Source organism: Schistocerca americana, chromosome X (genome assembly GCF_021461395.2).
Source record: "Schistocerca americana isolate TAMUIC-IGC-003095 chromosome X, iqSchAmer2.1, whole genome shotgun sequence".
NCBI lineage: Eukaryota > Metazoa > Arthropoda > Insecta > Orthoptera > Acrididae > Schistocerca > Schistocerca americana.
Window position 1 is genome coordinate 786,494,114 of NC_060130.1, and position 16,058 is coordinate 786,510,171.

Here is a 16,058-nt window from a genome sequence, read left to right on the forward strand (position 1 = left end):
TACATTTACATCTACTTCCACATTTATACTCTGCAGGCCACCCAACGGTGTGTGGCGGAGGGCACTTTACGTGCCACTGTCATCACCTCCCTTTCCTGTTCCAGTCGCGTATGGTTCACGGGAACGACTGCCGGAAAGCTTCCGTGCACGCTAGAATCTCTCTAATTTTACATTCGTGATCTCCTCAGGAGGTATAAGTAGGGGGAAGCAATATATTCGATACCTCATCCAGAAACGCACCCTCTCGAAACCTGGACAGCAAGCTACACCGTGATGCAGAGCGCGTCTCTTGCAGAGTCTGCCACTAGAGTTTGCTAAACATCTCCGTAACGCTATCACGGTTACCAAATAACCCTGTGACGAAACGCGCTGCTCTTCTTCGGATCTTCTCTATCTCCTCTGTCAACCTGACCTGGTACGGATCCCACACTGATGAACCCTTTGTTGATGGACTAAATTTCTAAGGACTCTCCCAATGAATCTAAACCTGGCACCTGCCTTACCAACAATTAATTTTATATGATCATTCCCCTTCAGATTGTTCTGTACACATACTCCCGGGTATTTTACAGAAGTAACTGCTACCAGTGTTTGTTCCGCTATCATATAATCATACAATAAAGGATCCTTCTTTCTATGTATTTGCAATACATTACATTTGTCTATGTTAAGGGACAGTTGCCACTCCCTGCACCAAGTGCCTATCCGCTGCAGATCTTCCTGCATTTCGTTACAATTTTCTAATGCTGCAACTTCTCTGTATACTACAGGATCATCCGCGAAAAGCCGCATGGAACTTCCGACACTATCTACTAGGTCATTTATATACATTGTGAAAAGCAATGGTCCCATAACACTCCCCTGTGGCACGCCAGAAGTTACTGTAACGTCTGTAGACGTCTCTACATTGATAACAACTTGCTGTGTTCTGTTTGCTAAAAACTCTTCAATCCAGCCACACAGCTGGTCTGATATTCCATAGGCACTTACTTTGTTTATCAGGCGACAGTGCAGAACTGTATCGAACGCATTCCGGAAGTCAAGAAAAATAGCATCTACCTGGGAGCCTGTATCTAATATTTTCTGGGTCTCATGAACAAATAAAGCGAGTTGGGTCTCACACGATTGCTGTTTCCGGAATCCATGTTGATTCCTACAGAGTAGATTCTGGGTTTCCAGAAATGACATGATATGCGAGCAAAAAACATGTTCTAAAATTCTACAACAGATCGATGTCAGAGATATAGGTCTATAGTTTTGCGCATCTGCTCGACGGCCCAACTTGAAAACTGGAACTACCTGTGCTCTTTTCCAATCATTTGGAACCTTCCGTTCGTCTAGAGACTTGTGGTACACGGCTGTTAGAAGGGGGGGAAGTATTTTCGTGTACTCTGTGTAGAATCGAATTGGTATCTCGTCAGGTCCAGTGGACTTACCTCTCTTGCGTGATTTCAGTTGCTTTTCTATTCCTTGGACACTTATTTTGATGTTGGCCATTTTTTCGTTCATGCGAGGTTTAGAGAAGGAACTGCAGTGCGGTCTTCCTCTGTGAAACAGCTTTGGAAAAAGGTGTTTAGTATTTCAGCTTTACACATGTCACCCTCTGTTTCAATGCCATTGTCATCCTAGAGTGTCTGGATATGCTGCTTTGATCCACTTATTGATTTAACGTAAGACTAGAACTTCCTAGGATTTTCTGTCAAGTCGGTACATAGAATTTTACTTTCGAATTCACTGAATGCTTCACACATAGTCCTCCTTATGTTAACTTTGACATTGCTTAGCTCCTGTTTGTCTGAGAGGTTTAGCTTGCATTTAAACTTGCAGTGAAGCCCTCTTTGCTTTCGCAGTAGTTTCCTAACTTTGTTGTTGAACCATGGTGGGTTTTTCCCATCCCTCACAGTTTTACTTGGCACGTACCTGTCTAAAACGCATTTTACGATTGCCTTGAACTTTTTCCATAAACACTCAACATTGTCAGTGTCGGAACAGAAATTTTCGTTTTGATCTTTTAGGTAGTATGAAATCTGCCTCCTATTACTCTTGCTAAACAGATAAACCTTTCTCCCTTTTTATATTCTTATTTACTTCCATATTCAGGAATGCTGCAATGGCCTTATGATCACTGATTCCCTGTTCTGCACTTAGAGGCGAAAAGTTCGGGTCTGTTTGTTATCAGTAGGTCCAAGATGTTATCTCCATGAATCGGTTCTCTGTTTAATTGCTCGAGGTAATTTTCGGATAGTGCACTCAGTATAATGTCATTCGATGCTTTATCCCTACCACCCGTCCTAAACATCTGAGTGTCCCATTGTATATCTGGTAAATTGAAATCTCCACCTAAGACTATAACATGCTGCAGAAATTTATGTGAAATGTATTCCAGATTTTCTCTCAGTTGTTCTGCCACTAATGCTGCTGAGTCGGGAGGTTGGTAAAAAGAGCCAATTATTATCCTAGCTCAGTTGTTGAGTATAACCTCCACCCATAATATTTCACAGGAACTATCCACTTCTAATTCTCTACAGGATAAACTACTACTAACAGTGACAAACATGTCACCACTGGTTGCATGCAATCTATCCTTTCTAAACACTGTCTGTGCCTTTGGAAAAATTTCGGCAGAATTTATCTCTGGTTTCAGCCAGCTTTCCGTACCTATAAAAATTTCAGCTTCGGTGCTTTCTATCAGCGCTTGAAGTTCCGGTACTTTAACAATGCAGCTTCGACAGTTTACAATTACAATACCAATTACTGCTTGGTCCCCACATGTTTGTCCCGCACCTTTTGAGGCTGTTGCCCTTTCCGTACTTGCCCGAGGCCATAAACCTAAAAAAACCACCCAGTCCACGCCACACAACCCGTGCTACCTGTGTAGCTGCCTGTTGTGTGTAGTGGACTCCTGGCCTATCCAGCGGAAACCGAAACCCCACCACCCTATGGCGCAAGTCAAGGAATCTGTAGCCAATCATTTTAATTTCTTGATCTGGGATTGGATTGATGATGATACCTGGATGGCAGTTGATTCTGCCCATATGAAGGCCATGGGACTTCAAATATCAAAATCCTCACATGTCTCTGACAAACCATCACTGGAGGCCCAATGCAAGATGGTCATTAATCTGACTGATGTGGAGCAGAGTGATGATGCGGTTTCAGTTCTGAAGAAGCGACTTAACTTTGCTCCCACACCAAAATTCATACCAGTCACAGACATCATCAGCGCACTTGAACAAGTTGTGCCACGACTACTGTCTAAAGCAGCTAAAGAAGTATGTTGTGAAACCTGCCATGCACTGATGAGAACCAAGCCCACTAAGTTCAACGTTGCCAGCAGAGGGAGGGCAGCTATTCAAGACCTGAGTGAGTGCCCTAAGATTGTTGTCTTACCTGCTGACAAAGACAATGCTAATGTTGTCCTTTCCCACAAGGATAACATTGAGAAGATGCAGAGCCTGCTTCATGACAACCACAAAGAAGGTGCTATTCTCAAGCACATGGATTTACCAGAGGGGTCACCAAGAAACTGTTACCTCAAGGACCTGTACTGCCAAGACTTTATTGACTCAGTACATGTTCACAAAGATGGAATGGCTTTGCATGCCATTGTGAGCAACCTTAGGGCACCTACATATCTGCGGGCAAAATACCTGACAGAAATACTAAGCCATTATGTGGGTAAAAGCCGTCGTCATATCTGCAATGCTGTAGATTTTGTAAAATGCCTTGACAACTTCAGGGTGAAGGACTCAGATATCCTGGGGAGTTCTGATGTTTTCTTATTATTCACCAGGGTACCTCTACGAGAGTCGCTAGAGCTCATGGGTCAGAAATTTGACGAGAAAACCACTGGATTTTTTAGGCAGATGCTGACCTCCACATATTTTCTGTTTAATGAAGAATACTCTGAACAAACAGGAAGAGTCACAATGGGCAGTCACATGTGGTCACTAATTTGTATACGGAGAACTTCAAGGAGGAAATGCTGGCATCATCCACATGGAAACACAAGTGTTTTTTCCATTACGTGGATAACAAGTTCATTGCCTGTCCCCATGGAAGGTGCAAACTCCTTGACTTCCTTAGCATATGAATTCCATATATCCCAACATCAAATTCACTATGTACACTGAAGCAGAAGGAAGATTACCACTCCTAGACGTCATGGTCAAGAAAAGAGCTAATGGCACTCTGTGTCACGGTTTGTATTGGGAAAAAAAACACACAGTGGCCTGTATTTGCATGCAGACACCTGCCATCACCCCTTGCAGAGGAATGGGCAGAGTGCACATCATTTCAGATGCAGAGAGTCTGCAACAGGATACAGGAGCCGGAATGCCTCAGTAATGTATCCCCCCAAAAAGGGGGGGGGGGTAACCAGACTGACAGATTAGGCATTCTCTCCACCCTATCACAACAGTACAACATATGCAGACAGAAAAAATTGTGGAGGAAGAGGCAGCCACAGCCTTTATACCATACATAGGCGCACTATTGGGAAAAACTGGATGCATATTTAAGAAGCATCAAGTAAAAACTCTTTTTGGCCCACCCAATAAAACATGAGCATTATTGGGAAGTGTCAAAGATGATATGTTTGTGAAAGGCCAGTGTATACCAGATTCCATGTGAATGTGGGAATATGCATATTAGACATATAGTGCGTATCATTGAAGATTGTTGCTGAGAATACCCAAGACTCGCTCGACGGATGTCTCCCAACAAGTCAGCTGTTGTAGAGCACTGTTTGTCTGAGAATCATCCGATGGAGTAAAAATGTACTTTGCCCTCCCCCGGGGGGCTCGTCACTCTTTGGCGGGTTTGTGTTTGGCTACCACAGGGCCCCAGCCTTTACAGCACTTTTTCCCTTCCGTGCTGCATGTCTATCCTCTTGTTATTCCTTTTTCCCTCCCTTGGGGAACATGTCTGGGGTATTATTGGGAATGTTCTGCATTCTGTCGCTGACTTGCGAACAGTCTCAACTTTCTTTTTAGCTCCCATTTCCTTTCTTTGTTTCCCTTCTCCTCTCGTTCCTCTGCTTCGGTGTTTGAGGATCCTTTTTTTTCTTCTTCCTCCCTGTGTGCTCCTGAAACTGGCCCAATTGTCTCGCACGTAAAAGGTGACTGGGTGACGCATAATTCTCAGCCCCGGGTCGACAGGTAGGGTTCGCACGTACCCCCTGGTACAGGCCAGGCCCAGGGAGGGGTAATTGCCTGAGCTGTAACTTACCCAGATTGCCCATTGGTCCCTCCATCAGGTGTTTGGGAGGTGTGACCTGAGGTGTGAACAATCACCAAGGCGGGTGCTCCACTATGTGAAGGGGGCCCCCAGTTGGAAGGAGTGCACCATCAGAGACGCTGGCAATCATGGGGCATTTCCTTGCTATGAGTCACTCATCGTCTCCGTTGACTTCAATGATACGTAAACGTAATGAGGCTACTAGTACGAAGACCCTTCCCACTGTACCACGGTTCCTTGTGGTATCCCGTACTGAAGATGTTCAGCCCTTCGCCACGGTCAATCTATTTATTATTCAGAAAGGTGTTGATGCCATTGCCGGCCCTGTGAAATCCTGCTGTCATGTATGTAATGGCACTTTGCTTTTGGAGACGGCTTCTGATTCTCAAGCACAAATACTTGCTGCCTTGCTTTTCCACAGCTACCTTGTTCGTGTCGAGTCACATAGAACTTTGAATTCTTCCCGCGGTGTAATTTAGATGAGGCTGCTTGACAGTCTAACCGAGGCCAAAATACAATCTTACGTCTGTGATCAGGATGTCACTGCCGTCCATCTAGTAATGAAAAAGGTAGATTACTCCTTGGTGCCCACCCACACTCTTCCTCAGCTTTGATAGGGTGATGCTGCCATCCAAGATTAAAGCAGGCTATGAAATCATCACAGTCTGGCCGTACATTCCAAATCAGATGTGCTGCTACCAGTGTCATCGGTTTAATCACACTAGAACATCTTGTCGACACCCAGCCAAATGCATAACCTGTGGCAGCGATGCACACAAGTGCAAATGTCTGCCTCCTCCTCCCCACTGTATCAATTGCAATGGTGGCCATGCCACCTCCCCCTTGTATCTAGATGAGTGGGCTGTTCAAGAGATCTGGGTAAAGGAAAAAGTGCCTTATCCAGTAGCTCGCAAATTACTGACTAGTCGCTAACCATGTGTTCTCCCGTCTGGCACTTATACTTCGGTTCTTGTTACCCCTCACTCCATGAAGGACATAGCTATGCAGACATGCGACCTCAGATTTGGCTCCGAGGTTGTGACGTCGCCCAGCATCACCGTCCCCTCGTCCCACTGTGCAACACTTGTCAAACTCTCACCTAAAGGGGCGAAGCTACCCAGTACACAAGTGGAAGGCAGGAAAGGACTGAAGGAGTACTCCTGAGAAGACTTCCTCTGTCCCTCCAACCAAACAACACCCAAGTCTTCCTCTAACCAGAAGGGCTTGAAGAAGTCTGCCAAGGACAAACGGTCTTCTCGTTTGCCAACTTGAAGATCCTGCTCGACGGTGTCGCCACGTGGTCACTTAGATCGGCTAGCCTCTGTGTCGCCAGTGCACACCACCAACCATTTTTGCAGCATTGGACTCCACCGACTGACCACATAAGCATGCTGATGCTTCTGTGGACCCCATGGAGCAGGATCCTCCTCCTTCTGTGCCCTGTAGTAGCGACTCTTCATTGGCAGTCCCTCGGTGGCTACCAAGTTGACACCCCTACATCTCTACCTCCTCGTGACTGTCCTACAATGAAACGTTCGCGGCCTTTTGTCCCACAAAGAGGATTTACAGCTGCTTCTAGATTCGCAGCGTTCCCTTGTACTCTGCCTTCAGCAAACGAAATTGCGCTCTCAAGACCATTTTGTGCTTCCACATTACTTACCAATTCATTTTGACCATCCCTGTGGAGGTCGGCATCCCATTTCCTGGGGGCATCGTGCTGCTTATACGGGATGACCTTCATAGTCAACCCATCTCCCTGACTACCCATCTTCAAGGTGTTGCTGTTCGCCTTTTCGTTCCCTGCCTGGTTTTTCCCTCTGTACCATTTATGTACCTCCGTCCTTCAGTGTCACCAGGGCAGACTTCCTTCAGCTTATTGGGCAGCTACCTCCACTGTTTTTGCTACTAGGTGACTTTAATGCACATCATCCCCTTTGGGGTTCTCCCAGGACCTGCCAGAGAGGTGCCCTCTTGGCTGACATTTTTAACCAAGTCAACTTATTCTGCCTTAACACTGGTGCACCCACTTCCCTTTCTGACTCCTTGCACACCTATTCCCATTTGGACCTCTCCTTTTGCACTGCCCAGCTTCCTCATTGTCTTGAGTGGTCTGTTCTTCCTGACACCTACTCGAGCGGCCATTTCCTGTGCGCACTCTGTCTGCTGACTCCTACCCCATCCACATGCATGCCCAAATGGCAGCTTACTAAGGCTGACTGGCAGTTTTACTCCTCCATGGCGATCTTCACAGAACAAGATTTCCTCATTTGTGATGATGAGGTGGACTATCTCACCAACATTGTCCTTACTGCTGCAGAACGTTCCATTCCTCACACTACCTCTTTACCACATCATCTCCCAGTCCCTTGGTGGACTGAGGCATACTGAGATGGAGTCTGTGCACGGAGACGTGCTTTCCACGTTTCTAACAGTCATCCTATGATGGCGAACTGCATTCACTTTAAACACATGTGCAAAGTGTCGCATTCTTTGGGATAGCAAAAGAGCTAGCTGGCTTTCATTCACTAGTTCATGTACCAGTTGAACCCCCTTCCTCTGTTGTGTGGGCCAACCTCCGATGGCTCTATGGGACCGAGATCCGCTCCCCAATTTCCAGCCTGACAGTAGCAGGCCCTGTTGCTACCTCCAACACCTTGGTCCGCCATTTTGCAGACATTTAGAGTTCTTCCCACTATTGCCTTGCCTTCCTCCATCGGAACCAATTGGAGGCGACTCTGGCTATACCCTTCTCTTCTCTGAATCGTGAGTGTTACAATGCCGCCTTTATTATGAGGGAGCTAGAGAATGCTCTCAGTTCATCCCGATCCTCTGCCCCAGGACCAGACGCCATCCACATTCAGACGTTGCAGCACTTTTCTCTTGTGGACAAGCACTTTCTGCTTAACACATACAACTGCATCTGGGCAGAGGGTACATTTCCTGGACGTAGGTGTGAAGCCACTGTCATACCCTTACCTAAGCCCGGTAAGGACTAAAACCTTCCTTCTAGCTACCGCCCCATCTCTATTACGAGCTGCGTTTGCAAGGTGATGGAACCTATGATTCATGCCCGGCAGGTGTGGTGGCTCGAATCTTGCCATTTACTCACGACTGCACAGTGTGGATTTAGAGTGTGGCATTCTGCAGTTGACCATCTCGTTACTTTGTCAACTCATCTCGTGAATGGTTGTCTGTGGAAATCCCAGACTGTGGCAGTGTGTTTTCGATTTGGAGAAGGCCTACGACACCTGCTGGAGAACTGGTGCCCTCCGTACTCTTTACACATGGGGCTTCCGTGGCCGCCTGCCCTGTTTCCTTCAGGAATTTGTAAAAGACCAAGTTTTCAAGGGGTGTGTGTGTGTGTGTGTGTGTGTGTGTGTGTGTGTGTGTGTGTGTGTGTGTGTTCTGCCTTGTCGGACACCTTTATTCATTAAAATGGTGTGCCTCAGGGAACCATCCTGAGTATCATCCTCTTTGCTATCACCATTAACCCTATAATGGCCTGTCTCCCTCTGGGCATCTCCAGCTCCCTTTTTATTGATGATTTTGCCATCTATTGCAATTCTTCACGGACCTGTCTCACTAAGTGGCGTCTTCAGTGCTGTCTTGATCGTCTTTACTCCTGGAGCATCGCCGGTGGCTTCCGCTTTTCCACTGACAAAACCCTCTGTATGAATTTCTGGCAGCGCACATGTTTTCTCCCACCATCTCTACATCTTGGGCTTGTTGCTCTTCCGTTCATTGGCAGTATGAAATTCCTGGGGCTCATCCTAGATAGGAAACTCTCTTGGTCCTCCCATGTTTATTACTTGGCATCTCGCTGTACGCAGTCCCTCAATGTCCTGTATGTCCTCAATGGTACTTCTTGGGAGTGCCGATTGAACCACCCTCCTCTGTTTATACCAGTCCCTTGTACGTTCGAAACTTAACTATGGGTACTTTGTTTATGCATTTGCACACCCATCCCTTTTACGTCATCCCAACACTCTCCATCATCATTGTATCCATTTGGCCCTGAGCACCTTCTACACTAGCCCGGTTGAGAGTCTGTATGCTGAAGCTGCTGAACTGCCACTGCCCTACCGCTGTGACTTTCTCCTCAGCAGGTATGCATGCCGTTTGTTCTGCCATGTGTGGCCAACCCTCCTATGCCTCCTTCTTTGATGATTCATTAGATCATCAGTATGGGGCTCGTCCCTCCTCTGTGTTACCTCCTGGAGTCCGCTTCTGCCACTTGCTATGGTGGCTTAACTTCACACTACCTGCAACTTTCCCCGTGGGTGTGAACCTTTCATCACCTTGGCTTTGTGAAGTGGCCCATCTTAACCTTGGCCTTCATTTGCTTCTTAAGGACACTACTCCATCCTTGGTCTATCGCCTTCAGTTTCACGACCTTCACATGGAACTTAGCCCTAGAACCTTTGTATACACTGATGGCTCTCGGACTGACCGTGGGGTTGGGTATGCCTTCGTCATTGGCACCCATGTCTTTGGATATTGGCTTCCGGCCCACTCCTCAGTATTCACAGCTGAGCTTTTCGCCTTGTATCAGGCTAAGGAGTACATCCAGCAACACAGCCTTCCCAAGTGTCTCCTCTGCTCAGACTCACTCAGCGCCCTCCAAGGTCTATGTGCACTGTACACTGCTCGTCCCTTAGTGCAGCAGGTCCAGGGAAAATGTCAGTTGCTAACTCTTGGTGGAGCCAATGTGATGTTTCTGTGGGTCCCTGGTCATGTCAGTCTGCCATGAAACGAGGCTGCTGACGCTGCTGCCAATGCTGCAGTCCTAGTACCTCAGCTCACTAGTTCCTATATTCCCTCCGATGATTTCTGTGTTGCCGTCTGTCGGGAGGTAGTGTCCCATTGTCATCGTCAATGGTCGTCCCTTTACAGGAATAAACTCTGGCTTATTAAGCGTCTCCCAGCAGCTTGGATGACCTCCTCTCAGTCCTCCTGTCATTTTAACTAGGCTGCATATTGGGTACTGCCTTTTTAGCCATCGTCATTTGGTCAGTGACACGGCCCCACCACTTTGTACTCAATGTGCCCAAATTTTAACTGTCTGCCACTACCTGCTGGAATGCCCTTTTTTTACCAATTTACGTTCCATTTTGGGATTGCCATCTGAATTATCAGCTGCTTTAGCGAATGACACACGGGCTGTCACCCGCGTTTTACTTTTTATCCACCAAAGCAATATGGCAAAGGCCATTTAATTTTTAGTTTTGGATCTCAATTTTTGTGTGCTGTTTCTTTAGCCCTTTTTCCACATGCCTTGTTTAGCTGTCTCCTATTCTGTCCATTGGGACGGACATATAGTCATTTCCCTCATCTCTGTGTTTGTGTTCTATAGTTTTGACTTGGGTGCATATGACCTCAGTTGTTTTTTGCACCCTAAAACAAAACAAAAGAAATTTACTATGATATTGCATACAGATCCAAATACTGGGACTGTGTTGTCAGAGAGACTGTACAAATTCACACCAGGGATGATCTTATCAATTGAGATTGCAGGTATAATCTTAGCAAGGCTTAGGAACAAGCACTGATTTTAATTAAGACGATTCTCAGTAAACAAAATGATCTTGCGACCAGAGCGGACAGAGAACTTACATCAACACTATCACAGATGCCGACACTAGCGTCTCTGTGACCACCGGCGTGTGGCTGCTTATGCGGACCATGGAGGGAGCAGCCCATGGAGGCAGGGGATATTAGACGGCCACGCGTGCTTAGGAGCTCAGTTTTTCAGTGCATCTGATGATGATGACATGTATGATCACCGAAATATTGTGCATGTTGGACACTATGAACTGGTAACATGCCCGTGGCTTATTTGATCAATATTGGAGAAGAAAGTAGACCCTGGACAAAACATTCGTCACACGCTAATGGCATGTAACTCTGCTTCTGACCTTTGCCTCAATTTAGCAAGGAAGAGACTCCACAAGTTTCTTCCTTAACTGCCATTATTTCACGTGTCCACATCAATCGGTCCTACTGTGTTAATCACGTACAACTGACTAGCACACACACTCTACTTTCATGCTGTAATTTAGTTCAGTGGTGGGTGGAGGGGGTGGGGGCTCCAACATATAACCACCTGGTACCAGTTCTACACCACCTAAAGCACTACCAAGTGACCCGGCTACTGTTTTAACGGTGTGGCTAATCCACCCCCCTTGTGAGCTTACCTGAAGAAGGAAAGTTGCTCACATGGATCATTAGCCCAGTCAACAAACACCAAAAGATGGCTGGGAATAAAATTTGTGTAGTCGCAAATTTTTGTGCAGTGGTAGAGGGGAGTGTCATTCTACCCCCTTTCATAGTTTTGCAAAATGAAGAATGAGCAGGCAGTTTCCCGTTCTGTCTACTGTACTACATCACTGAAAGCAACTACAGGATAGATAACAACAAAGTTAGACCATTCCGCAGTCCCCCCCCCCCCACTTATCTCCACCCTTCCGCTTGCGCGCACATGGCTCCCCCCCCCCCCCCCCTCTCTCTCTCTCTCTCTCTCTCTCTCTCTCTCTCTCTCTCTCTCTCTCTCTCCCTCCCCCTCTCCCCCCCCCCCCTCTCCCCCTCACACACACACACACACACACACACACACACACACACACGCACACACACACTCTTGTCCATCAGGAATTTATTATGCAGTAATGATGATGATTGTGTCATGTTTTTGATTACCAAGTAATAGCAATCACTATTAATGTTGTTTCAAAAATAAAAACTGCAGCAAAATAAAATTAATGTTAAGTTTAAAACAGCATTTATGATGTTTTTTAATAGTTGTACTTTATTAGTTGTTAGTGATTAGGATGCAAATTATACATCTGTTATTAATTGATACAAACTTACTTTCAGCTGCTGATGATCTGCCACCTCCACCGGAGCCATCAGATTACAGTCAGTGCCACACATCAAACTTCCCACCACCGCCTGATGACTTACCTCCTCCTCCATCACCTGTTAGTTCAAGCTATTCAGAGCTGCGCAGGGCAAATTACCAACCTGACTTTGGGACCTATGGACCTTCATCTCAGGTACTGATAGTCTTTAAAAAATTATGTTAATATTGCCATCAGAGCAACTACTCGAAGGAAGCTATGACAGTCAATGAAATTTTAAGAGTAGCGCATGGAATAATTAACTCACTTGGCTCTCCATCAGCACTTTGACTGTCGTTATAGGGATCCCAATAGTGATGCTTTGAATTGGATAGAGGCTATTCAATTTGAGTATTTTGGCTTCATCATATCTTTCTCATATCACCCCAAAACTGGCTGACAACAATGTGCTGTGACATTCCTTGAGCCTCGTGGGATCCAAGGAGGAGCGAATTATACTGGTAAGAGGTAAGCCACTTGCAGGTTAACATGCAACTGTCAGCAGGGAATACTTTGGGATGATACCTGTCAGCACAGAACAAAACTTCAGGGATTAACATCTGCAAAGAACAGAATGGTTCTAAAACTTTAAAATAACAAATTATGCAATTTCCTGTATTTGCATTTAGACTGTGTTACTAATCACAAAGTACTTTCCAGCAGTCTTAAGTGCAGATGCTTTAAAAAACATTTTGCCCGCGTGTCATCAGTTTTTGCCACTGAAATTAAGATATCACAAGTGACATAACTGATAGCTGAAATTCATTAGCATGTGAAGGGCAATAATAGGCTTTGTAAGTTTTCACGTTGAATCACAATTTTCACCACAGTGACTGACAGACATTTGGAAGCATGCAACTGGTATTGTTCTGCTTGCTCAGTATCCATTGTTAGGGTGTATTGTGGAACTGAGTATATTGTATTTGTGCTTGTTAAAGTATCAATTTGGCTTTGCTCATGCTGAAGGAACTATCTTGGTGCCTTTGGAGTGATTTACAAAATTGGCGGGATACGTGTTGGTAAGCTGAAATGTAATTTGTACCTAAATATTTCCAAATTGAGGGTCACGTAAATGATGGGTCAATGCTACGAAGATTTCCATGATGAATGTAGAGATTTCTTTCCCTCATCTAAATTAAAGGTAAATTTATGGAGCATCTGTAGTGGGTCCACCGATTAAGGTAGAATTCCCCTCCCCTCTCCTCCTCCTCCTCCTCCTCCTCCTCCTCCTCTTCCTCCTCTTCTGCTGATGCTACTTATAAACGATAGCAATCCTGGATTGTGCTGGTGGAAAGACCACATGAATCTAATCAGAAGGTTCCAGTGAAAATATAATTCACCCACAAACTACACTGCTTGAAAAAATATTCATTTGATCAGTTGTTGGAGGGTGTTTGTCAGTCTGGGATTCCTGTCAAGTTGAATTAGTGAAACAGAAAAATCCCTTAAAAGAAACAGCTCAATTTGGTATGGGTTTCTTTAGTCACTGCAAGAGTAGCACAGAAATGCTTATCATATGCCAGTTAGAGATTCTTCAAATTATCTTAAAAATTCAATGGAGGCAACATTTCAGTGTGACACAAGGAATCCTTTGACAGTTAACTTGCATACTGTCCATGGTAGTAAAATGGAAGGGATTCGGGTGTGTACAGAGGTAATCCAATAATCATTAGTTCCACATTACAGTCATGAATGAAGCACGAAGGAAAGAAAATACTCTGAAACACTATATACCCTTTATTCATTCACCATAAGGTGTCATGTAAGATACAGATGTAGATCAGGGTGTATACGCCCCAGGAAATCGGAAAAACGTGGAAATTTTTTCGTCCTGGGAAAACCTGGAATAATTGCTCCAATTTTTTAAAATTTTGGATATTTTACATTGTTTTAATTTTCAGTTAAATTCATGTAATTTTGGCTGGTAAGAACTGGTACTCTAACAAAGATTTCACTTTAGACCACCACTGCAGAATTGCACCGCAGTATAAAACGCAAGAAGAGAATAACGCCAAAATAAAACTTCAGTTGTAAAGAAAATGCACTATACCTTACTGTGTAACAACAAACTGCTTTTGATGAGCTTCACATCACAGGTGTTTACATTTCTAACAGGTCATGGGAAAATATTGCAAATGGTGATTTGAGATGCGTTACTTTCGAAGTAAATTTCATTCTACACAAGACAAAATATGTCTGTGAGAATGTAGGATGAACATCTTGTACCACAAAATATTTGACTCTTATTCAAAATGTAACACTTTGAGAAACAGCCAGATAGAAAAATATCTGGTCCAGAAGACCAGCCATTTATGCCATTATTTAAAACTTTACTGGCAAGTTTGTGTTTGATATACCTTAAAGGGTAACACATGCTAAAAAAAGACTAGAATTATGTATGAGAACTTAGCTTCTCTTGTAGTTATATTTTATGGTTGGGTTCAGTTGAGTCAGGGGAAGAGACCAAACAGTGAGGTCATCGGTCTCATCAGATTTGGGAAGAATGGGGATGGAAGTTGGCTGTGCCCTTTGAAAGGAACCATCCCAGCATTTGCCTGAAGCGATTTAGGGAAATCACTGAAAACCTAAATCAGGATGGCTAGACGTGGGATTGAACACTGTCATCCTCCCGAATGCGAGTCCATTGTGTTAACTGTTGCACCACCTTGCTCGGTTATACTTTATGTATTTTAAATTTAAACCATTAACTTTTTCTGTTCATGTTTTCACACTACTTAGTGGTGATGTTGCTATTGACTGACTACAACATGTATCCTATTCTCTGAACGTTTGCTGTCATTGGCTGGAGAGATCATACGATGTGGACTATGATTGGCTGACAAAAACACATCGCTATCTCGATTTCAGTGCTTCAGAAGCTACCGTGCAGCATTTGGTGGAATTCACATTCATATGTTGGTAATATGAAAATATGCAGTGTCCATGTTGTCATGCATCAGAGATCTTTCCATAACTGTTTTTTTTTTCTTTTTTTCTGGGATTCCGTTTCCTAAAGTGCAGGAAAGTTCTATGCTGGTGTATAAAACAGCTCAGAGCCAAAGTATACAAGGTCCGTTCAAAAATTTCCAGAACTTTGTCCATAACATTTTTCTATGCTTACCTTTTAATTATTGTGCATCGTCTCCTTCAAAATATTCTCCTCCACAATTGATACACCACTCCCAATGCCTTTTCCAGTTCCAGAAGCAGTCTTGGTACACCTCTTGCTAGATTGCGCGAAGTGCTATTTGTGAATTTTCCTTTATAATCTATCATTGCAAATTTTTGTCCTGTCAACAGGTTTTTCAACTTTGGAAATAAACAAAAAGTCTACATGGGCGAGGTCTGAAGAAACTTCCTGGCAGATTAAAACTGTATGCCGGACCGAGACTTGAACTCAGTCCCGAGTTCGAGTCTCGGTCCGGCACACAGTTTTAATCTGCCAAGAAGTTTCATATCAGCGCACACTCCGCTGCAGAGTGAAAATCTCATTCTGGAGATCTGGAGAGTATGGAGGACAAGGCAGCACAATGATTTTGTTTTTTTGTGCAATAGTTGTGAACCAACAGGGATGAATGTATGGGTGTGTTATCATGATCCAAGAACCATGAATTGTCTCGCCACATTTCAGCCCGTATCCTTCTCACATTTTCTTGCAGTCATTGCTACACATCCTAATAGTACGCCTGATGAACAGTTTGTCCCTGTGGCAGGAATTCATGATGAACCAATCCTTCAAAGTCAAAGAAGGGCTTCCTGAAAGAGGGTTGTCTTTAACTTCCGTCTGGCCATTTTTAAATTGTGTGAACCATTCAGAGCACCTAGTACTGCTTAAGCACTCATCACCGTAGGCTTCCTGCATCATTTAGTGTGTCTCTGTAAAGGTTTCCTAGAGTTTCACGCAGAATTTATTGGAGACGCATT

The 16,058-nt window shown here is 44.6% G+C and overlaps 1 protein-coding gene across 2 annotated transcripts in view; it reads left to right on the top strand.

Annotated features, from left to right (window-relative positions):
- The window catches only part of LOC124555537 (lipoma-preferred partner homolog), an 84,129-nt gene that overhangs the window by 26,380 nt on the left and 41,691 nt on the right, over positions 1-16,058 (top strand). For both annotated transcript variants that reach the window (XM_047129491.1, XM_047129492.1), the window contains exon 5: positions 12,112-12,290. In XM_047129491.1, coding sequence (XP_046985447.1) covers positions 12,112-12,290 — 179 coding nt within the window. The remainder of the gene's footprint in view (positions 1-12,111; positions 12,291-16,058) is intronic.